Genomic DNA, 23,706 nt, shown 5'->3' with positions numbered 1-23,706 from the left:
AAAGAATTTGAAGTATATTATTTAAGAATAAAATTAAAATTTTAAAATTTAAAATAAATAATAAATTTCTAAATTTTTTCTATTACTTTAAAATGTTCCATGCAATAGTACGATATCTTCGACTAGTGAGTCCCGTTTTAAAACATTTCACCAAAATAACATCCAATCATCCATATCTAAATTTTCAGCCCATATTAAGATACAATGTTTGCTTCACATTCTCAAAATAGTAAAATACTTCATCACCTTTGGTGCTGAATATTGTCATTTATCAAATGAAACATACCGTTTCAAACTAGAAATATGAACAAATTCATGAATACAAAGTCTGCTACAAAGATAACCACTTGGAAAAACATACACTGGCCTCAAAAATGACACCACGTCATCAGTTCAGAGTCTTATGACCGCAAAGCAGGCGATATGCCGATATCTCAGGAAAAATATATATTAGGAAAAGATTGAAGACAGTGCCAGATAGTTAATCTACAAATCCTTCCATGGTAACATCCCAAAACAGGCTATAAAACCTGATCCTCTTAATCACAGTAAACGAGTAGTACTAATATGTATATAACATTCACATTGCTTGAAAGAACTTTTAAGTCAATTCCGCCGTGAAAATTCAGGTCAAAGAACTTTAAGTCAAGTCCCTGGCATCACATTCAGGGTAGCTTGATAGGTCAGAAAAAGCATGTCATTATTTAACTTGTGACCTCAATCATCTCCACTTCGCCATCACTATAATCTCCCCAGCACTTGCTTGGCTTTTCCTCATCTAATGTTTCCTTGCTGGTGGTCACTTTATCCTCTTCACTACAACCAGCTGTCAAGCCAAAGCCTGCATGCTTCTCTTCCGTTCTGGGACAACAATTTTCATCAATGGCAGATACATTTCCAGGATTTTGCTCAGCGTGCTGCTGCTCACTCTCACATATGATCACCTCCGCTAAGGAGGCATCCTTGTTTTCCACATCAAGAGCTTGATCCTTGTTTTCAGCATTCGGTTCAACATTTACAACTTGTGCTGAATCTGTAGAACTGGTTGGAGATGTTGCAAGCCCGTTTTGATTCACTGGGATAGCATTTAATGAAGTAGGAAATCCACTGGGTGACACTGGGATATCGTTTGGAGACATGGGTGTGAAACTATTTGGTGAAACTGGAATTCCATTTGGAGGAGCCAGGTATCCGTTAGCAGAAACAGTATAGCAATTTGGAACCCAAGGTTGCCCAGGTACAAACTCAGTTGCATGTGGATTCATTATTCTAGGAGGGCTGTTGGGATTGCCATCAATGGTGTGTTCACCTGAGGAGTGGAATACACTTTTATTCCGTGGAACACGATTCCCATATCTGTTGTAACCACCAGATATTCGCGGACCATATGGAACCCGTGCAGTTGCTGACTGATGAGCTGATCTTCGGGGATTGACTGCAAGCATGGGAGGAATATTTACTGGTGGTGGCAAAATTCCCCCATGATCCTTGAAACCTGGTACAGGAACAGGAACTGGAACTGGAACTGGAACTGGAACTGGAACTGAACCAAAAACTGGAATTGTGGATGGATTAAATGGTGGTGCAGCTGCAGACAGTTTCTTGGTTGGTTCTTTTCCTGTTTCTAATGCATCTTGCTTTTCTCCTTCGGCTGGTAGTGACTTAATAACTTGTTGCTTCTCATCTTCCTTGACCTTCTCTTTTGAGACAGAGTCATCGTTGTCAAATAAATGTTTTGAATCTTCAACTAACCTTGGTAGGGGATTTGGATCAGAGGAAGTTGCTTGGCAAATTTCTATCACTTCTATCACTGATGCATCTTCATAGGCATTGTTGCTTATATGCCAAAAGGAACCAGAATTCTCTACCTCCATGGCTGTGATATTAACTTCTTCAACTTTTTTATCTACCAAATCATCATTGGCTATTCTCTGCTCCTGGGATTCAACTTCCACAACCTCATGTTGGACCTCATTACCTTTTACCATATCAATCACCAATTGTTTTTCTTTGTGTTCATGTACTAAGCTTTGCTGATTATCATCCATTGGTTTCTGACCATAATCTTCCTCTGCAACCTTTGTACTTGGCACATCACTATCAATCTCCTTTGTTGCAACTATCTCATGACTCACATCAGGGTTTCCTTTTGGTGACTGTTCAGCCACAGCCTTGACAATTGTACCAGGTGGGGCTAAGGCAACTTCTTTATAAGAGAAAAGTTTACCTGCTGACTTAATACTGATGGCACTGCTAGGAGCAGCAGCTTTAATGTTATCAGCTGGACTTGCCGGAGCTGACTTTGAATTTGAATCCCCTGATTTATCTGCTCCAACAGCTTGCGAGTTGGGGCTATTTATTTTAGAACTGAAGCTTGCACTCTTGAGGAACTTTTTTGATACAGGAGAGGATGGACCAATGGAAGAAGTCTCATTTATGTTTGTTCTTGGAGAAGAAAAATTTGTAGGCTTGCCCCGATATTTTGACGACTGAGAAACATTCATGAAATTTGTATTCAGTTTTGCTAGGGTAGGCCTCCGCGACGAAGCAGTTTTGCGCCCTGTAAGTGAACGACCTTTAGGTACAGCCTCTTGCCATCCTTCATCTGAGCTGTCATCTTGAGCCATATTATTGCTCTCGTTCAGTACTGTTTGTGCTTCATCTAAGTGAGTGGTCTCAACTTTATGAATCCTGTGTTCTTCCAAATGAGCTTCTGTTTTATTTTCTTTGTCACTTGTAGTCTCAGCAAGTGAATAACCTTGAGACACATCTTCAACCTTGTGATTTTCATCTGATGTAGTTTCCCAGTTTTGGCCTGGTTTTCCCTTTAACTGTAAGATTCATGAAAAATGGTTTCATTCAATGAAATAGAGAAAAGAAAGAAGTACCCAGGAAAGGACAAGTGTATTCATAGACGAAAGGAGTTATGTGATACCTTCGCACGGGCCTTTTTCTGTGCTTCTCTTGCTTTCAGATCAGCATCAGGTGTTATGTAATCCAAAAGGTCTGACACACTGATAAAATCATTTTTATAGGCATAAAATTTCAGAGAATATTTTTTCTTTCTAAAATGGAAATTTAATTTAAATTTCAAGTCTTGCAGGCCATTCAGAGACAGTGAAAATGTCGTGAACTGAAACAGGGGTACTCAAATAAGAAGGACTTGTGCTAATTGTAATGAGTACCTTAAATGACCTTTGCTGGAAATTGAGGCATCTGGCTTAGGTGTGCCATTGCGTGCAGCCTCCTGTTGCTCCAGAGCCTTTGATTCGAAGTATTCTAGCCAAGCAGCAGCATCCTGTAATAGATTCATGTAGGCTTGAAGAACAAGAAAAACAATTGGAATGTATTTCATCTACCATCGAATAGCAACCTACCTGTGTCCTTAGATCATCAGGGCCAAGTTTAGCCTGCAATATCTGGAGGGTTGTTTGTTCATGCTGAACACTTAGCGAGTATGCTTCCATCAAAGAAAGAGCAATCGCTATTGCATGATAGCTTGCAGCTGTCTGAATAAGCCATGAATTCATAAAACAAGTTAAAGATGCCAGTTACCCTAATCTAATTAATATGAACCAAGAACTCAAGCGTATAATGTGCCAACAAAAACAATGGCATGCGACCACATAAACCAGTACAAGATTTGATTGCATTTCTAAGAATTTGTTAGAAATCAAGATATGATATGATATAATATTTTCTGTACTCGATTGGTTTTTCAACTATAATTGTGACTTATACATTGTGTAGAACAAATAGTGTCTATTAAAAGATTTATCGGTTTTTAACTTGCAAGATCAATTGAATTGAACTTCCACTATAAGAACGATCTAAGCTTTATGTTCAAGGCATCAAAGTCCAACCAAACAATTTTTTAATTTTTATTTCTTTTGCAAATAACAGAAAATCATATTATGTCAGCTCGTTTAAGTTTGAAAAGCAAATGTCACATAAAAGAGAACGATGGCCTCTCATGAGTAATGCTAGAGAACCAACTTTTTGCAGCCAACATTAATAAACTTTTTTAAAATTACTTTTTGCTCATCTTAAATTTTAGACACTAAATTATAAGTCATTCTAGTATGACTATGATACGGTGGCTATTGTGTTTCAAAAAGTGTTGCTAAAATTAAAGTAATGTTTTTTTATTGTCAAACAACACTTTAAAAAGTATTGCTTAAAAAAAGTGTTACCAAAATGTAAAAGAAAATGTAACTTTAATTTTAACAACACTTGCATAATCACCGTAGTCACCATAGTATACTCATACTAGAATCCACCAAATTATATACCCTTAACCCTAAACTTTAAATTATAAACCCCAAAGTTGGCTAACTAAATGTTGGTTCCCTCATCTTCTTTAAAATCTTTTGTACTTAAATATCATGTTGAGTTATCTATTTATTTTAATTTTTAGCAAGAATTTCATTTTACTTGATTCAGCTAATTAATGGCCACCCAGGTGTGCCCAAATCTCCAACTTTTAGGTTTTGTAAACCCACCACTTTGGAACCAAGTTGTCTTTGAGCTTTTAGTATTGACAATAAAATAGTGGCTCAAAAGGTTCAAACCCAGAAACCATGGTGGTTCAAGTCAAGCTAGATTTTGAAAACCTATTTGTTTCCAACAATTATAAGTCAGTCTGTTACAAATTTTAATCTTCATGAATCATGAAGAAAAGGTTGAATAAAAGTGGTTAGCTTAGAATCCCTATTTTTGTCACCAAATAAACTATGTCGTGTCCCACTTCTTTACTATCCATTTGAACGTAGTCCGACATTAATTAGTGCACATACATGAGCATGCTTCTAAGTTTCAAAAGTTCTAGAAACATGTCAAGCCATTCTAAAATAAGATGACTCATGCAACACATGGAAAATTCCTCATGCTTTGGAATGAGAGAGAACCTGAATATGATCAGCTCCAAGTAACCTTTTATTACACTTTAAAGCTTCATGAAGATATCTGAGAGCAACATGGACGTTTCCCAATCCTTCTTCCATCATGGCTACATTAATGTAGGTGGCAGCAGTATTTGGATGTGAAGGTCCACAAGTAAGGTGCAAAAGATATAGTGCTCGATTGACATACCTAGCATATAAGGAAAAACATAAAATTGGTCAAAATCAATTTCAGCAGCAGAACAAGAATAACTCACAGGAGTTTCCCATTTGATACCATGACCAATTTTATATACATTAGCCAGCATATATCATCTCTTACTGCCAGATCCCTATAATTTGAACAACAACTACTAAAGCAATTAGGTTAATGAATTCATGGGATGACACTCCTATCTGTGATTTTAATCAATGGTCCCCACAATGATATAAAACAAACCATCAAAGATTACTAGTTTATAATTGCGAATCATACTTTAAGGTAATTATAGACAAAGGAATGGCCGAATTCTGAGGACTTGAACCACTTTTAGAATTTTGTTCCAATGACAGTATTATTACTTTACCATAATGTTAGTTTTATGAAGAAAGAATAGAGATAGAAAGGATCCCAGAAGATTGGAACAATAGATTCTCATACATTGAACCACAAACGTTATTGCTATGGTATAATAATTCAACAATTTAATAGGATAGGAAATACACTTTAAAGCCAACTCTGTATGTCGGAGTCGATAGTCAATGAACCACAAACGTTATTGCTATGGTATAATAATTCGACAATTTAATAGGATAGGGAAATATACTTTAAAGCCAACTCTGTATGTTGGAGTCGATAGTAGAAAACAGCAAGGTCTCCATAACTTTTCATGGTATCAGGATGGTCCAGTCCAAGCTCTCTCTCATTAATATCAAGTGCCTTTTGCTGATAGATAGTTGCCTAACAAAATCATTGCTACAATGATTACGATGATACTGACTAGAATCACTTTAGCTTAGCAAGTAGATATTTTATTGATCTGTGTCTATGTTTCCAAATGAGTTAAGAAAATGTCAACCTTATATTCTTAATTGAAATGTCATTTGCAATAATCAAAATTTACGTAAGAAAAATGTCATCATCATGGAATTCTCTGCTGCAACCTGAGCATTACTATCACATGTTCAGGCTATAATACATTTATTAGGAAATGATATTTCCATCAAAACTTAGCATAGAGAAGAAAATGTAAGTTACAGAACCTAGTGTATTATATGTTTTCCACCACTAACAAATTTATAAAAAAAATATTTATCAGTTGAAGACTTTGCAATGAATAAATGTTGATAGCGGTCTCTATTTGATATCAAGTATCGACTGGGATGAACAAGATAATGCTGCAACTTGTAAAATCTCTCTACCACATTTTAAGAGTAAATATTTATATCAGAAAAGATGTAATTCACGTCCAGAAAAAAAAAATGCTCTTTCCCCCCAATATTTGGAAAATTTAGTGAATTATAAAATCAACAAGTTTTGTATATTAGAAATAGTTTGACCCTGACATAGCGCACATCAATTGCCATTCATTTTCACAGCAAATGTCACCATTTCTGATGAATAAACAAAGAGCACTTAAAATATATAAAACACATACCTGATTGAAATCTCCAGTATGGTAAAGCACAACGGCCAAAAGACTATATGCTCCTGCTGTCATTCTATGGTAAGGCCCACATACTGACACTAATTTTGAAAGCGCCTTCAACATTGAATGTGGAATGTTAATTCATTTAACTATTGGTCTTGTGAACAAACTATATTGTAAGATGATTGAATTTAAACATACCTTAGTGCCATAATTGACAGCATCTTCCAATTTACCTTTATCCAATGACGTCTTCGACGATTCCAACAGTGTGCGACCATCAGCAGATGAGCATGCCACATGCTGCAGAAACAATCACAATTACAATTCAACAACAACAACAACAACAACAGTAATAACAATAATAATAATGATAGTGATGAAATTTTCCTTGCAACCAACTCACTTTGTACTATATTTTACCTTGTATATGGGAACCATGCTTACAACATCAAACTTTCTGAAAGGAGAGGCTCTATCCATATCATAGTCCCTCGGAACCAGCTCAACCCCAACCTGTCAAAAGATTCTCATATTGGATAACGGAATATATCACTGTATTACAAAATCAACCTAGTGTGTGTGTTTTTTCAAACCTTATGGCACAGTCCACGAAGAATTGCAAACTTTCTTAAATCTTGACAACTTTCACGCTTAAATTGCCACCCAAACCTCTTCAAAAGAAATAATTCTACCCATTTCCATTTCAATTCATAACAACTAATGATCTTGGCATCATTAGTATCAGAATCAGAAGATGGTGTTCCAAATAAAATATTTAAGCATGCGGCTATCGATGAAGCCAAATCAGAAAAATCATCAACTGCTGGAACAACAGCTTGCAAGATGTGCTTGTAGGCTCGAACAATCATTTCATGAATACATAGTGATTGTACATGTGGAAGCTTATCTGCAAGCTCAACCTGGCAATTGAAAACAGAATTAAGATAACATATTATTGTTAAAGTTGTGTGTGTGCACGCATGTGTGTGCCCCGTGTGAGAACAGTGTCTTTGAGACATATTGCAAACCTACAGGAGAGCAAGAGCAAGTATGTTGTAGTAGAATTCAATGTCAGGAAACAGTAGATTAAGATGCTATGATGACATATAAATTGAGAAATGTGCAGACTACTAAGCATCCTCTGCTCCGTTCCAAAAGTAGAGAATTGTGATTCTATCTCATACCTCATTACATAATTAAGAATGAAGATTCTCAAATGGAAGTTGGGTCTGAGTTAACATACTATTTGGAATGAGATTTGATTTTCTATTCCTATCATCCTATTTTGCTTGAACACATATGTTAAAATTGAAATTTGCTAAACTTAGTTGTTTATACCATGACAGACATTCAAATAATTTGAACCAACTTTGATTCTATGTACAAACATGGGAGTGCTAATCCTAAAGCTACCAAACTGTAACCTGGGAGAGGACATTCCATTCCATTCTCAATCCATGGAATCTATAAAAGCCAGTTCATTATATTTCTTCTGCTGCAATACTGTAATAGTATATGGTTTTCATTTATCAATTGTTTCATAAAAAACAGCCATAGTTAGCAGCATCACCGAATTTTCATTTGATCTATTTTGCACAATGTCAAAGAGAAACACTGCAAAACAGTTGGTTAAAGGGTGCAAAAGAAGATGAATGATTAAATATATTACCACTGTTCCCAAGGAAGACATTTGCAATCCCCTAGTATGCATGAAATCAGTCAATGTCCTTCCATCAACTGGTGAGAGCTCAAGGGAGCCAAAATCTGCCACCTAGGAATTTGAAGTCACAATAATCAAATATATTTCACAGTAACAGATAAACATGTTAATAAGTAAGAAACTAACCAGCTTTGGAAGGGCAGTATCAATATAATATTTGTAGGCCATTTCCCTCAATTCATCAGGTGACTGTAAAGATAAAGAACCAATAAAGTATTGAATCAAAGTATATCCTTAATTTTTAGTACTATTATGATAATACCATTAGATATTACAAATTTCATGTAATCTTTGGGAGAATCACATTACAATTTATGCACAGAGAAAAAGGAAGATACAGATGTTTTAAACAACCTTCAGATGAAGACCAGTTTTCGATTCCTTGAGTCTTGTATATGCAGCATCAGAAAGCAGTTTTCTCCATTTTGTTTCCTTTTCTTCATCTTGTTTCTCTAAATACTGTTGACTGGCATCTAGCTTGTTTGTATCAACACCATTACAGGTGGAAATATCATTCCCATGTTCAACTTTAGAGTGCCTGTTGTCAATTTTTTTCTTCAATTCCTTCAGCAACCCACCTTGCTTCCCAAGACCCTTCACAGCAGGGTCAAGTTTAGCTTCTTCCGTCTTTTTTGTCTCTGTCTTTCCCGTAGCTTGATTTTGCAAATGTTGCACCCAACATGCCCCTAGCTCCCATCTGATAGACTTATTATATCTTGTGGGTTCTTCCATTAGTTTATGTAAACTTTGCTCTAGAACTTTCTTAACCAAGGACACCGCAGAACGTGAATTTTCATTATCTGTGCTCTGAACTCGTTGAGTTGTATTTGACAATTGGGATGCAGATGACTTATGCAACAGCATCCTCAAGCTAATTTTGTTTTAAAAATTAAAATAAAAAATAAAGGAAAGAAAATATTATCATAATAATAATAATATCCAAGAAAACTAACTAAAAACATCCTCACGCTGAAGCTAATATGTTAATAGGGTCATATCAAAAACTTATAAAAGCAGATGTACCAAAACAGATTGTCACTATTGCACTATCATTTGCCAAGCCAGCATTTTTCCTCATTATTGGTGTATGATTTCACAGGTTAAAGTTTACAAGAATGCAACCCAAGAATTAAATTTGTGTAGGTACACATGATGGTACCCAATAACCAAAGTAGATCAAGGCAGTGATTAAAATTACCTGTTAACATTTAAGGCATTTGCACCTCCTTCAGGCTGGTCTTCAATAGAAACTTCCAAGGAATCAGGACTCCCCTCCCAATCCATTTCAGCTGAAACTTTCACAACAGCTGTGTAGCCACAATGTCGTATAATTACTGCACCTAAAGTAGGAGTATCCTACAAGAGCAAAAGAATGATTTATCAAAAAGGAACTTAGGGGAATTCTAATAGGTTCACAACACTTATTATATCACTTACATGGACAGTTGCACTCTCATCAGCAGTTATGCCTTTAAGCAAGTTTCTCTGAGCAAGTTCTTCCTCCGACAATCCAAGAACCTGATTCCCATCATTTTTGCAGTCCAATTTCAAACTTGCATCACATACATCTCTTGTTACCTTTATAGTCAAATCTCCAATTCTTTCTTCATAGGAAGTTGGAATAGTTGTATCACTGAAAGGGCTTTGCTTACTATCTTTAAGATGCTGTATTGCTGAAACAGCTTCAAAGACCGACACGTCGACAAATAAACTGTGAAGAAGAAACGCTTTCCTATCTCTAATTTGCCTCTCTTCTGTTGTTTGACAAGGCATTGCAGCTAGTATTGCAAAATCTCTGGCCCACCGTCTCTTTTTATGTTTACCATCTCTGCGCTGCCCACCACCATTTCCACCCCACATTTCATCTTCCACGGGAAGTGGAGGAAATGTAGATAGATTGTCAGCAACAACTGGAGGAACAACCCAAGTGTTTGCACGAAAACCATAAGGAAGGTTGCCGAACTGAAAAGATGCCACTATGATATTAAGAACGTCTAGTATAGGTAGCAGAGTAGTGTGAAAATTTATGCTGAGAAGTATATACCTTATTGTGTTCCGTGAAAGCTTTCATCAAAGCTTTGTAGGCCTGCATGAAAGATTGCAATACATTATTATTAATTCTTAAAAGGAAATAGATATTGTTTAGAGCAATGCACCATCAATTTCGTGGGGTAACTTTAAAGATACAATGTAATGTTTATGAAATTAGATCTCTCATGTATTTGCTTCCAGTGCTATCATTTATTTACACTGTTTCGAATTCATTAGATATGATGATAGGTTTTTGTACAGAAAAGAAACACAAGATAGGAGTCCACGTTTAAAAGATTTTAATTTTAAGGGGGAGGGGGGAAAGAGAGAGAGATGGATATGGGTTATGAGTATAATTTTCATGCTATGTTGCTATTTTCAAGGACGACTTCTACATTTATACCTGTCAAACACAGGCAAATTCAAAGCTTACAAATGAAATTCACTAAGCATCCTTTGGACCTTCACATTCTACTAACATAAACATATACTTTGAGAAGAAAGTAAAAAATTTTATAATAATCCAACGACTCTTCTATTCCTTCAAATAGTCAAACAGTAATCAAATTAAGTGATCCGGAAGGGCCAGAAATAATTTATAGCATCAACCGTAAGCAAACACTAAACTTACAGCATCAAACACCCTGCTTATCTGCTGAAGAAGACCAACCAAAGTATAACAGACAAGAAGACGTTTTCCAGCAGGATAGAATCCTGTTCTTGAAGCAACAATAGTAGTTGGTTTACCACTGCAAACCCTGACCTGCACATGCCATATCCATAGCAATCCCACGTCAAAGATGAGTTAGTCTACCAAAGCTCAATCAAAAAGGCTCGCGCGCACACACACACCCCAACAACAACAAAACCGGCTGCTAAACTGTTAACAACATGATCCTCACATCAATCTGAAAGAAATCATTTTCTGTCTTATCCTCAAGGAATGGACGGTTTGATCTCCGTATGTCTGCAAGAAAACAAAAAGTATGTCAAAAAAGAACATAGCTTTGGATTCAATCTAGTATCAACCAAAGTCTTCTTGGTTTCCCGTGCCTGAATAGTTTGATTACTTATTCAACCAAGCTAAAATCCACAGGCATAACCCATTTGCCTGTAAACTACATTGTAACAAATTTATTAAAGAGGAAACTGAATTAGAAGTTGTAAAGAAAAGAAAACAATCGAATAAAAATTAAATACCGTTTGCCTTAAAGAATTTTATCTAAAATATTTCCACAAACATATATAGATTCATCTAAGTAAAAGAAAATAACATTTTTTTTCTACAATGCCAGAAGCTACGTGGTTTTTATATTGCAAAATGCATGCAGTTTCAAAAATAGAGTTTAATTTTGATGCGCTGACAGTGTAACAGTCGTGCTTATTTTTACTGATGTGGCGTTACGTAATTGGATGCACGTGTAAAACTATTTTTTTTTTTTTACCAAAGATATGAGACTTAAACCCGCAACCTCTTAATTGAGTATGGGATTGAGTATGGGGAGACTATGCCATTTGAACTATAACTCATTGGCACGTGTAAAACTACTTTACACGAACAATGCATCAAAATTAAATTCTTCAAGAATAAATAAATAAACAAATAAATAATGCGTTGGCTCAAGATAAGTTTTAAGAATTTAATTTTGATACACTATCATGTAAAACCATTTTCCACGTGTATCCAATCACATAATACTATCTTTTAGATTTACCGCATGAATGGTCATCTAAGAAAAACGTTGTGATTGCACGTTTTTTACACTTTTAAGTGCATGAAAATTAAACTCAAGTTTTAAAAACATAAACTTTTGAGTAAATACTCAAGTTAGTCTCTCAAATTTCATGCTTGAATCAAGTTGGTTCTAGAGTATACTTAGTACCTAACATTTAAGGGGGAAAATAAACAAAAAATAGAAATTGAGGACCAACTTCATTCAAAGAAATTCCAGGGAGTAAATTGAGCATTTACTAGTTTTAAGTCTTTTATGTTACAATTCTTCTTCAACGATATGAACTTTCTCACTTCTGCTTAGTAAAACAACATGATGCTGCGATGAAAATGAAAACGACACTTCGAAAGGACGGGACGGGCTTGGTGGGCCGGGTTACCCGCTTTGACTCCCCTAGAAAACACATTTGCAGACATAGCAATTATAGAAACGGGGAAGAGAAGAAAAGCTTACATTGAAACGGCGGCGTAAGATGCGAAAATGAAAAAAAATCATAAAACTGTCCGAGTCTGGGTGGGGGGCACATGGATATGTCTCCCTCCAATTTCTCTGCCTTCTCGCTCTTGGCATTTCCAGAATCCGAATTCGGGTCGCTGGGCTTGGGCTTTGGACTCGTTTCGGACCCATTTTCTGGGCCAAAGCTCTGTTGCGACTGTTCGTTGTCCACGGAAACAGAGTCTTTGGCGGCGGCGAGTTCTTTGACAGTGGGCCTGCTGGCGGTGGACTTGCCCAAGGAGGTGGTGCATGCGACGATGTCAAGGAGTCGTCTAATGTGAGCGACGGCGAGATCTTCGCTGTAGTCCTCTAGAAAATAGTAATTACATAAATAAATTGAAAACTTCAATAAAAAAATTGGAGAAAAGAAAAGGAGAGGAGTGTCGAGAGAGTTGGTCAGTTAAATTTCAGTTATCAAAACCGGACAAAAACAGCTTATTTAGTCTGGATAAATAGTTTAATTAAATTTTAAAAAAAAATAATTTAAATAATAAATAATTATATTAAAAATAGTTTATAAATAAATTATTTTAGTTTTTAGTTTTTAGTTTTTAATTTTTAAATATTTATTTTATAAAAATATGATAAAAAAATAATATTATAAAAGAAGTTATTTTTTTTAATTTTTTTTATAAATTTTTAAATAGTTTTTTAGAGAATTGTAATTACACCAAATATTAATACTCCTACTTTTTATAAGTCAAAAATCCAAAAAAACAATTTTTAAAGCTTTTCAAACACCCTCAATTGACAAATTGGTGAACCACAGTTTTAATGGGTGTAGTTTGATACTAGAATCTTTCATACAATTAAATTGGCAATTATATTATATGTATACAAAAATTAACTACAAAAATTAATTACTAATATAGAATATATATTAAAATATAAATATATATTAAAAATAAATTAAATTATATATATATTTATATACAAATATATTAATAATTAATTTTAGTATATGAATAGTATTTTTGTTAAATTGATAAAAGTAAAACTAGGTAAGTCAATCTAATCCAATCTTAAATTCAATCAAAATAAATTAGAGTAAATTCAATCAAAATAAATTAGAGTAACTCAGATTCAGCTGATATATAATTAATGTATATAATTTTATAAATTTTATATAATAAAATAATAAAATCTTATATTTGAAGTTAAATTTAATAAATATTATATACATTTTAACTATATATATATATATATATTAAAAAGACACCAAAAATATATGTATATTAAAAATTAAGTATTTATTTATAATATATATTAAAAAAAGTAAAGAGATAATATTGGAAGTAGAGAGAGAATTAATTTTTTCTCCATTTTCTCTTTATGGTTGTAGGGAAAGAAAATTGGTGGGTCCCACCAGTATTTTTCTATCCCATTTTCTTTCTTCTCCCATTTTTTCCCTCAACCAAACAAGAGAAAATAACTATTTTTCTTCTAATTTCTTTTCCTTCCTTTTCCTTCCTCCCATTTTCACCTCAAACAAACACAGTGTTAGTGAAGAGACAGAAACGAAAAGATTGAGACTGAGAAACAGAAACTAAAAGTCAGAGATTGAAATAAATTTCAGTATTTTGTTTGGTACAAAATGAAAGAAAATAAGAATGAAACTCTAATTTAGTTTGCACAAAGGATAAAATTGAAATTAATTAATTGAAATGAATGTATTTTAGATATAAAATATTATTAAAATTTTAGTTTCCATCTCTAAAAAATTTAGTCTTCTGTGTCTCTATTTTTTAAAAATACTGAAATACTAAAATTTTAGAAATAGAGACAGTAGGCACAGGATTCGGTGGTCGAGAAACCTTTGGACCACTTAGTAGTCTAAGTAGGAAACATGTTTTTGAAGTTTTTTATCAATTACTACGTAGTCTTTGAACTAATTTTAATTACAAATTAACCCCATATATTTTATTTAATTATAAAAATAATTTTTTATTTTATAAATTATTATTTTATCAATTATCTATTATATTTATTAACAATCAAATACAAAAATAACAACCAATTATATCCTCCATTCATCCTAATAATTTCAATTGATTAAAAAATTAACTTTGATCTCGTTACGTTCGTCCATGGCTTTAATTTCGTCATGTAGTATCACAGATTTAATTAATACTAGTAGAAATACATTTTCTTCGTCCAAATTAGACCAAACTACAGGATCAATGATTTAAGTTAAGTGATAAAAATTGTTCTTATGTTAATACATTGATATTAGTGCAAGAAGATAATAAGATCCTGATCATGGTGATTGAAAAAAAAAATTGGATTAATGAGGATTTGTACAACCTATTTGTGATTTATGAGAGTAGAATAGAATAAATTGTGCAAAATTTTACAGAATTCTGAAAAATGAGAACATTACCAATTGATTGAGTAGATGGATATTCCATTACCAATCGATTGGATTACATTACCAATCGATTGAATTTGGCTAAAACTTCAATGTCATCACTTTTCAATCGATTGTATTTGGCAAATCCATGTTGTTTTCGTGAATTCAATCAATTGAGTAACAACAACAATCGATTACTTTGAGACATTCATTCGATTGGAAAGTATAAACAATCGATTGGTTTAAGCTTTTTACCATTCTACCTTACAACTTTCAAACAATCGATTGAATTTTAAGGAAACACGATTTGGAAGCCATGGACGAACGTAACGAGATCAAAGTTAATTTTTTAATCAATTGGAATTATTAGGATGAATAGAGGATATAATTGGTTGTTATTTTTGTATTTGATTGTTAATAAATATAATAGATAATTGATAAAATAATAATTTATAAAATAAAAAACTATTTTTATAATTAAATAAAATATATGGGATTGATTTGTAATTAAAATTAGTTCAAGGACTACGTAGCAATCGATAAAAAAACTCCAAAAACATATTTTCTACTTGGACCACTAAGTAGTCCAAAGGTTCTTGGACCACCGAATCTTGAGCCGAGACAGTACCATTCTCTAAACCAATAAGGGCCGTTTGGGAAACTTTAGAAGTAACTTTTTTTAACTTTTGACTTATGAAAAGTAGTAGTATTAATGTCTGGTGCAATTTTCAAAACTAAATTGTAACTTTCTAAGAAGCTATTTAGGAGCTTATAGAGAAGTTAAAAAAAATGACTTCTCTCATAATACTTCTATTTTTCATCACATTTCTATAAAATAAGTACTTTTAGAGTTAAAAATCCAAACACAAAATAACTTATTTATAAATTACTTTTAATAGAATTATTTATTATTTAAGTTATTTTATCAAAAAGAGCTTAATTAAGTTGGTTAAATATGTTGTTTTTACTATGAATATATGATACGAAGAATGAAGAATTTACCTCGGATGATGGCAAGGTGGCAGGGTTTGAGGGACACGATTTCCACTGAATCCTTCAGCCTAGCACCTCGCACCTGTGCAACCAATAACGAACTTCGTTAACGCCAGTCGCCAGGCGGGATCTTTTTGGTTAACTCCATTAATCCATTGCATCACTTTAAAAAAATTTCAAAAAATTTGGTAAAATGGTTTGAAAAGTAAAAAACAAATGAGGATTAATCTTGATCCATCACACCAAAAAATGATAATAATAATAATAATTTTAGCGTTTTTCTGTGACAATAATTTTAGGGATTAATCACTTTTGTAGATAATTACTATCTGTCTTTGTAATGTTTATTTATTTGTCGAGATTAATTCACAAAAGTGATTAATGACATTAATCTGTTTATATTTTCTCACTTTATCATTCTTTTACTTAGAAGATAGAAAAAGTCAAAAAACTGATGTTACAAAGAAGGATAGACCAAAAGGCTTAAATGGTTGAAAATTGTATTAGCCAACGCCCAACGGTGCTAACTTGTTTTAGAAAAGCTTCCCAGTGCATCACTTTTTCTCCTTCCTCTAATCCCAAAGACAATTTGTTAGGGTGGATGTTTTATTTAAAACTTATAAACTTATTTTTGAGGATATATTATCTTCATATTATAAATTTAAATTAAAATAAAATATTATTTTAATTTCTAACATTTGAACCAAATTTTAATTTGATTTTTAACGTTTTATATGTTATATTTTAATTCTGAAAATTTTTAAATGTCCTATTTCAATTTCAAAAAAATTTTAAGTGGATACAATATTGTCTTACTATTATTTAATTATGATTAAATTATCATTCTTTTAATTTAATACCTATGTTATAATCAAATATTTAATTTGATTTATTTATTTATTAAATTTCATCTTACACTTTGATCACATTAAAAAGAATAAAATATAAAAATAAATTTTTATTGTTTCTATATATATAAGTGTATATATTGAAAATGTCAAATTTTATTTGATAATTTTATAAAACTAACCGTTAGTCTATTAAAATCAAATTTTGATTTGATTAATATGTTTTGAATACTATAATTTTAAAAATTTAATTTTATATTTTATCTAGATAATTTGGGAGTATAAAATTTAATCTATGGGTACTGACACAAATTCTTTGACAAAGATAAGTCCTAAAAGGTAGGAGCTTGTCAAAAATAAATCTATCTCTTATTTACCATGAGCGACCTGACAACAAAAAAACTTGTACTCACTTATTATTATCTTGAAAATAAAACTCCTAGTTGTCATAATCAAATCAAAATTTGATTTTTATTAGATTAATATTTAACTTTATAAAACTATAAAATTAAATTTTACATTCTCAATATATATATATAAAAGAAACAAGCAAAAAGTTAATTTTGTATTTTACTCCTTTTAATGTGACCAAAGTTACTGAAATTTAATAAATAAATAAATAAATCAAATATTTGATTATAACATAGGTATTAAATTAAAAGAATGAGAATTTAATCCTAATTAAATAATTAAAATTAAAATAAATTAACTATTAATTTATTAAAAAATCTCAATAGAAATAACTAAATTACATGCTTAAATATTTAAAACATGAATTAATTATATTAATTCACAAATTTTTAGAAAATAAGAATGAAATTTAAGCATAAAATAGATCTTCAGGATTACTTTCATTTCTTTTCCTACGTATTATGAACATATGGTAATCCTTCACCAATAGCAATCGATTTCAGTATGTAAGTAAAATCAATCTATCAACGATCATTAATATAAAAATTTTTTCTTTAATTTTGAAGTATTGATAATTGAGTGTTAGGATTTAGAGTTTTGTACAAAAAGAAAATTGAAAAAAAGAAGTTATAGGACGATTTTGATTATGTTTTTTTAATACATGAAAAAAATATATCTCAAATAATAATATTATTAATGTACACGTTAATTATGTTGTTAATTATTAGTGTCAAATTTAATTATATGATAATATTAAACCTGTCTAAAATTTTTTAGAACAAAAACATAACATTTAAAATATTTAAAACCAAATTAAAATTTTATCTAAATATTAGAAATCAAAATAATACTTTATTTTTTAAATTATTAAGAGTAGTGATTAGAGTTATATCCAAATCTAATAGCGCAATTTTTCACATATTTTTAACAAATAAATAAACTAGAACTTTTTGGACATGGGCGCAGGCGAGTATATCTGTATTTATACTCCTTAAAAAATGGTATACTTTTTAAGTTTTTGTAAAGAATAAAATTTCATATTAGTTTTTAATATTTAGACTAAATTTTAATTTTATTCTTAATATTTTGAATATTTTTTTATTTTAAATATTATTTATTTTATTTTAATTTTCTGGTTAATATTAACATTTTTTCTTTAAAAAATACTCTTTTTTCATTATAATTTTTTTTAGATAACAAAAAATATTGTAATTGTAATGATCATAGTAATTATTGTGGTCATTTGAATGCGTAAGTGATAGATTAATAAGAAAAAATAATAATAGAGAAAAATGTTTATTTTTGAAAAAAAAAATTTAATTTTGATCCGAAGATTAAAATAGGATAAAATAAAATGCTTAACATAAAAATAAAATATTTTAAACATTAGAAACGAAATTAGAATATAGTCTAAATATTAGGAATTAAAATAATATTTTATTCTTTTATAAATAATTATTTCTTTAGAAAACTTTGGTAATGTTATCTAAATTAAAAAAAATCAAAACAATTATTTAATAAGAAATGGTAGGATATAATTATTCATACTAATATGAATAACCCAATAGATTCAAATAAAAAAATAAAGAAATATGAAAAAAGGGAGAGAGAACATGAAAGAAGTAGATTTAAAAAGAGTAAACTTTTTTTTCAGTTTTTATTCTTTAATTTTTTAATTTAGACAACTCGTATTTTAACGATTAAAAAATAACAATTTATTCTTTATTATTCCTTTTTGTTAGACACATGAATCTTTCAATAAAAATTTTTGACAAAAAATGGCAAAAAAATTTAGGTGTGATGTTAGCTTATATTATTTGTCCTTTACCTTTCTATATGCATGATAACCATTGGTTATGACTATTTATTGCCTATACATTTATCAAAATAACATTACAAAAGGATGATAAAGTGCATGTTGTCGAAAAAGAGTTTTATTAATTTAAAAAAAATGGTAAATTGTGTGTTTTTATTTTTTATTTTTAATATTTTATTTCTTCATTTTATTAAGAAAAAAGAAAATATAGTAAAATTAATAATTTTTTATTTTATCTTTTATTTTCATTTTTTAAAAATTTTAAAAACAAAAATGTTAAAAATAAAAACACAAACAAAGTAGTTCTAAGTTTCTCTCTTCTTATTTAATTATAAGAAAAGTAGGTTTTAAGTCATCCGATTAAGAAGATGATAATATTATTTTCATATTGATAACTTTACTCTTTTTTAGTTATATATATTTTTTTAAATTATCCATAATTTTTATGGATATAAAGAAAAATATCATAAAATATTAATATGATAAATAAAAATTATAAATAGTTAGAAGAACATAAAAAAATATAATTAAAAAAATAATTTATAAATTTAAAAGTGAGATTATTGTTTTCCAATTTTCTGGAAATCTAGAAGTACAAAGAGAAGCATACCTCGTGTGATAAGGAGTAATTAGTCAAATGACAAGTTTCAACGTGTACCGCTAAAAGCTTTCTCACATCCAGGATCCTGTCCGTAGAAATACCCTGTGACCAGAGAACATAAATACAAAATAGTACTAAACAATCGCGTGCTAAAAATAAAAAACAAAATTTTTATTCATATTTTATTTTTGAGTTTGTTTTAAAGATACATGTTATTAATTAAAAGATATTTTATAAAAAATATAAAAATTCAATTTTTTAATATATTTGTTTTACTTTTATTATAATAAAAAGTTTAAAAACTTTTTTAATGATAATTTTAACATTTAATTTTAAGATATATATTAGTTAAACTTTTAATTTATTTGTCACATTGCATGAATACAAAAAATCAACTAATAATACAGAATAACTCTATTTTCATATTTATAATCAAATTTTATAAATAATATAATAAACAAATTTATTTATAATAAAACTCTATATATAATATAATTAAACTTTATTCAAATTTATAATTAAAATATGAGTGAAAGTAAAACAAATAAAAATTATCAATAATTTTATTGTTAGTGAAAAGTGCGAAATTGATTACTCCATTACTGAAAGTTTGATAAAGATTTGATTTTTTTTTGGGTGATTAATTATTATATTAAAATAATATGGAGAATATTTATAAATATACATAAATGTATTGAATGATTCGTGATATTGATTCAATTTTTGTTTATATAAATAGTGTAACATTTTCTCTAATAAAAGTAAAATAAACAATATTATATAAATATGAAATTTGGAATGACCACATATTTATATTTATAATCAAATTTTATAAATAATATAATTAAGATATTCAAATTTATGTTAGATTTTATAAATAATATAATTAAACTAGATTTATATTCAAAATTAAAATACAATAATGACTGATTTTTTATTTCACAAATAAAAGATTTGATTATTCTATAGCAAAGAGATTTGACTCTATATATATATAAGAGTTGATTTCACTCGGAGCATTTTTAGATATAAATACGCCTTTATGTTGATTGAAGAAGAGAAGAAAGAATTAAAAGGAAAAGAAGATAAATTAATATATTTTTTTTTTTTTTGGTTTCCCACGGTATCCCCCAACCCGGCAGGTCAAGGACTAATCCGTCGCGGTACTGAGCTCCATTTAAGGGTTTGCCGCTGGCCAATGGGTTGCTGCATGCACAAGGCGGGATTCGAACCCCCGACACTTGCTTAAGCGGACTAGTGAGAGATAAATTAATATTTAATTTGAGTGTTAATAAACGAATATGAACGAAATTCAAGTATCGTAATTTGTGAAAGAAGACAAAGAAACTGGAAATGCCGATCCGTAGTCCATACCTTAAGTGTAACTTGCGAGTCGTCCGGTGTCTCCACAGAAATCTCAACGACCGTTGGCAAAACTGCAAATGGATATAATGTGATTCTGATTAAAATTCTCATAGGATAAGGTGGAGAATTCTCAGAGCCAATGAAATTTGAGATAAGTAACACCGCTTTAATGTTTGGTTACCACATACAAAGGATGATAAAATCTCTTTATGTTATATAAAGTTGATAACAATTATTATAGAATGAGTATAAAGATTTTTCTTAATTAGTTGTTTTATATCAGCAATTTTTAATAAATGTCAATAATCAATTTAAAGAGAAAAAAAAATATTCTCATGTTCTTGTTGGACCTGTTTCAAATTTTTAATATACAAGTTTTTGTGTCTCTGTATGTGATATATTTTTTTTAACAAAAAAATAAGGACATTCGAATCTGCGATTTCTTGTGATATTGCACCTTTTTCACATTATTAATTAATTCAATTATATCTTTAATTTTTGCTATATATTTTACATTAGTTACAATAAATTGAGGTTATTAATATAATAAAATATTCTTTACATAAAAATAATTATTATAATTAAATAATAGATTTTATAAATAGAAAAAAACTACATACTTATGGCAAATATCAATTTAATATTTCTTGATTAATCTCTGAATAAGATAATATTTTTAAAATATTAGACATTGATTATTATATAATTTATTTGATTTGTTTAGTTTTCTCCGGCCGTTAGTCTAGCAAGAGGAAACATGAAAGAACATGAACATCACATACTCCTAAAACTGGTAAAAAAAAACTTTTCAATAACAATGCAAGAACCAAAAGAGCACAATAATATTGAAGTTGAGTCACGTTAGCAAGTTCATAACCGAGAATTTGAAGCACTGAATAGAATAGAATGAATAATTAAAAGAAGGAGATGAGAGACATATTGCGTCTATCTTTCTATTTTTACGGCCAAAGGAATTATTGCTACTTCTTGTATATATGTTTCATAAACAGAAGGCATTGTATTCAAAGACAACACATAAACAGAAAGGGAAAATGAAACAGGCATCGAATGCAGGATGGACTATTATTATGTGAACCGTACCTTTCTCTTCTTTTTTCTTCTTCTCTCCCTTAGCTTTGTGAGGTTTGGTTTTCCCAGTTTTGGGAGCCATTATTGTACTTCAAAATAAACTAAACCGGCAGTTCAATTATAAAGCTTCCTCTCCGACGGAAATAACTATGACACAATGGTTGAATTCATCGAATAATTAAATGAAATCCTTCTGCACGTGAACTGGGAAGAATCTATTCTCCGTCCTTAAACTATGTCAAGTTTCTTTGTGAACAAACAGATAGAACAGCAACTATCTAACCAACCAGTGCCTCAAAAATCAACACATTTCATCAGTTGATATGTGGCTCAACAAGCCAAAAAAGAATATATATTAATCATAATATACACGATATTTAATAGGAGTTTGAATCTCAAGAAACCTGCTTGTAATTAACTTCAAACACGGAAGCTAAGCAAAAAAATAGATGTTATCTTGTTTGTGGAAATAAAAAATATATTGAACGGAATAAATGGAGCCGAAGAAGTGCGGGAAGCTAATAAGAGCTTTAATTTTGAGTACTGAACAGAAATGGGTGTGGAAGAATCTTGAGCTTAATTAAGGATCAAGTGAAAGTGTAGGTGGGGGTACTCAGCGCAAAAAAGGGTACGTAAAATAGAGATTAGTTCATGAGAAGATATTGAGAGAGAGAGAAATAAAACATGAAAACAAAAGAGAAAAGAGAGTGTGGATAGGATAAGGTAAGCCAAGGGGAAAACTAAAGCCAGGGTAGCCTCTTCTTCTTGTACACATACACGCACGGAGAGAATTTAAGGCTATAGCGATTTCAGGCCTCTCATTTTTATTTATTTTTTTCTTTTCTATTTTTTCTATGTCTCTTCTACTATGACACCTCATCTTCTGTCTCTCTTTCTCAATCTTTGGTTGTGCTATATAAACCTTAATTATTGGATCAGGCATAAACAACTTATTAGAGGCTTTCTTGTCGTCTTCACCCTCTTTGGATTGGGCCGACCGGCCGTGACATACACAAAAATCAGAAATTAGCTTTTATTTATTTTTTTCATTGTAGTTGTACTAAGACTTTTCGTTATTCCTTTATGCAGCTGACACAGTTTTGCAACACTTCTCACTAGGCTGCAATTGAGTCAAGTCAACTCATAAATCAGTTCGAGTTCGACTTATTAATAGTTCGATAAACTAAATTCGCGAGCTAGCGAACTGAGTTTGAGTTTGAAATTGAGCTCATATATTAAATGAGGCGAGCTTAAACTTTGATCAGCTCAAACCCATTAACTCGTGAGCTGGCTCGATTATATATATATATATATATATATATATTAAAATTTTATAGTCATTTTTTATATATAATTTTGATGTAGGACATGAGTAAAAAATTTATAATTGATAGATAGTCAATATATAAAATTGATCTTTTAAAATATTTTTAATATATATAAATTATGATTTATTGATATAAAATTATATATTATATATTATATATTCTCTTATTTAAGCCAGTTCGTGAGTTTGAGCAAATTCGTGAGCTTTCTGTGAGTCGAGTTTGAGCTTGGTCTAACTCGACTCACTTCCAGCCCTACTTCTCACAAGAATTATTAATACGTATGCCACATATAATTATGAGAATAAGATATAAAAATATATAAAGAATAGAAACATAAAAAAAATATTTTTGTATTTTACTTGATGATAAATTGAAGATAAGATAGAATAAATAA

The 23,706-nt window shown here is 30.6% G+C and overlaps 1 protein-coding gene across 2 annotated transcripts; it reads right to left on the bottom strand.

Moving 5' to 3' along the window:
• Nucleotides 1-194: 194 nt before the first annotated feature.
• On the bottom strand, nucleotides 195-22,909 carry LOC112732336 (protein REDUCED CHLOROPLAST COVERAGE 2). 2 transcript variants are annotated; one of them, XM_025781028.3, is made up of 23 exons: nucleotides 21,997-22,909; nucleotides 20,905-20,966; nucleotides 19,540-19,632; nucleotides 15,864-15,936; nucleotides 12,470-12,820; nucleotides 11,186-11,250; nucleotides 10,915-11,046; nucleotides 10,297-10,338; nucleotides 9,690-10,214; nucleotides 9,451-9,608; nucleotides 8,607-9,123; nucleotides 8,379-8,441; nucleotides 8,202-8,303; nucleotides 7,126-7,452; nucleotides 6,953-7,045; nucleotides 6,731-6,832; nucleotides 6,539-6,643; nucleotides 5,708-5,841; nucleotides 4,908-5,091; nucleotides 3,378-3,509; nucleotides 3,186-3,298; nucleotides 2,936-3,014; nucleotides 195-2,831 (listed from the first exon to the last, which is right to left on the bottom strand). In XM_025781028.3, exons 1-23 carry the CDS (start codon nucleotides 22,064-22,066, stop codon nucleotides 705-707), a joined length of 5,649 nt encoding a protein of 1,882 aa, XP_025636813.1. In that variant the 5' UTR covers nucleotides 22,067-22,909; the 3' UTR covers nucleotides 195-704. The 2 variants fall into 2 exon arrangements, with proteins under 2 accessions (XP_025636813.1, XP_072068200.1); XM_072212099.1 differs by lacking the exon at nucleotides 10,297-10,338 and having other exon boundaries at nucleotides 9,690-10,228; nucleotides 10,906-11,046; nucleotides 21,997-22,718.
• Between the last annotated feature and the right edge of the window lie 797 nt (nucleotides 22,910-23,706).

This window comes from Arachis hypogaea, chromosome 13 (assembly GCF_003086295.3).
Source record: "Arachis hypogaea cultivar Tifrunner chromosome 13, arahy.Tifrunner.gnm2.J5K5, whole genome shotgun sequence".
Lineage (NCBI taxonomy): Eukaryota > Viridiplantae > Streptophyta > Magnoliopsida > Fabales > Fabaceae > Arachis > Arachis hypogaea.
The sequence above is the reverse complement of the archived record's forward strand: the minus strand, read 5'-3'. Positions and strand labels throughout refer to the sequence as shown.

Coding starts and splice junctions, on each gene's coding strand:
- LOC112732336 (XM_025781028.3), bottom strand. CDS start 22,066: ATGGCTCCCAAAACTGGGAAAACCAAACCTCACAAAGCTAAGGGAGAG. Junction 11,251..12,469: donor TCTTACGCCGCCGTTTCAAT/GTAAGCTTTTCT, acceptor GTTTTCTTGCAG/ACATACGGAGATCAAACCGT. Junction 3,015..3,185: donor TCCAGCAAAGGTCATTTAAG/GTACTCATTACA, acceptor TGATTTTATCAG/TGTGTCAGACCTTTTGGATT.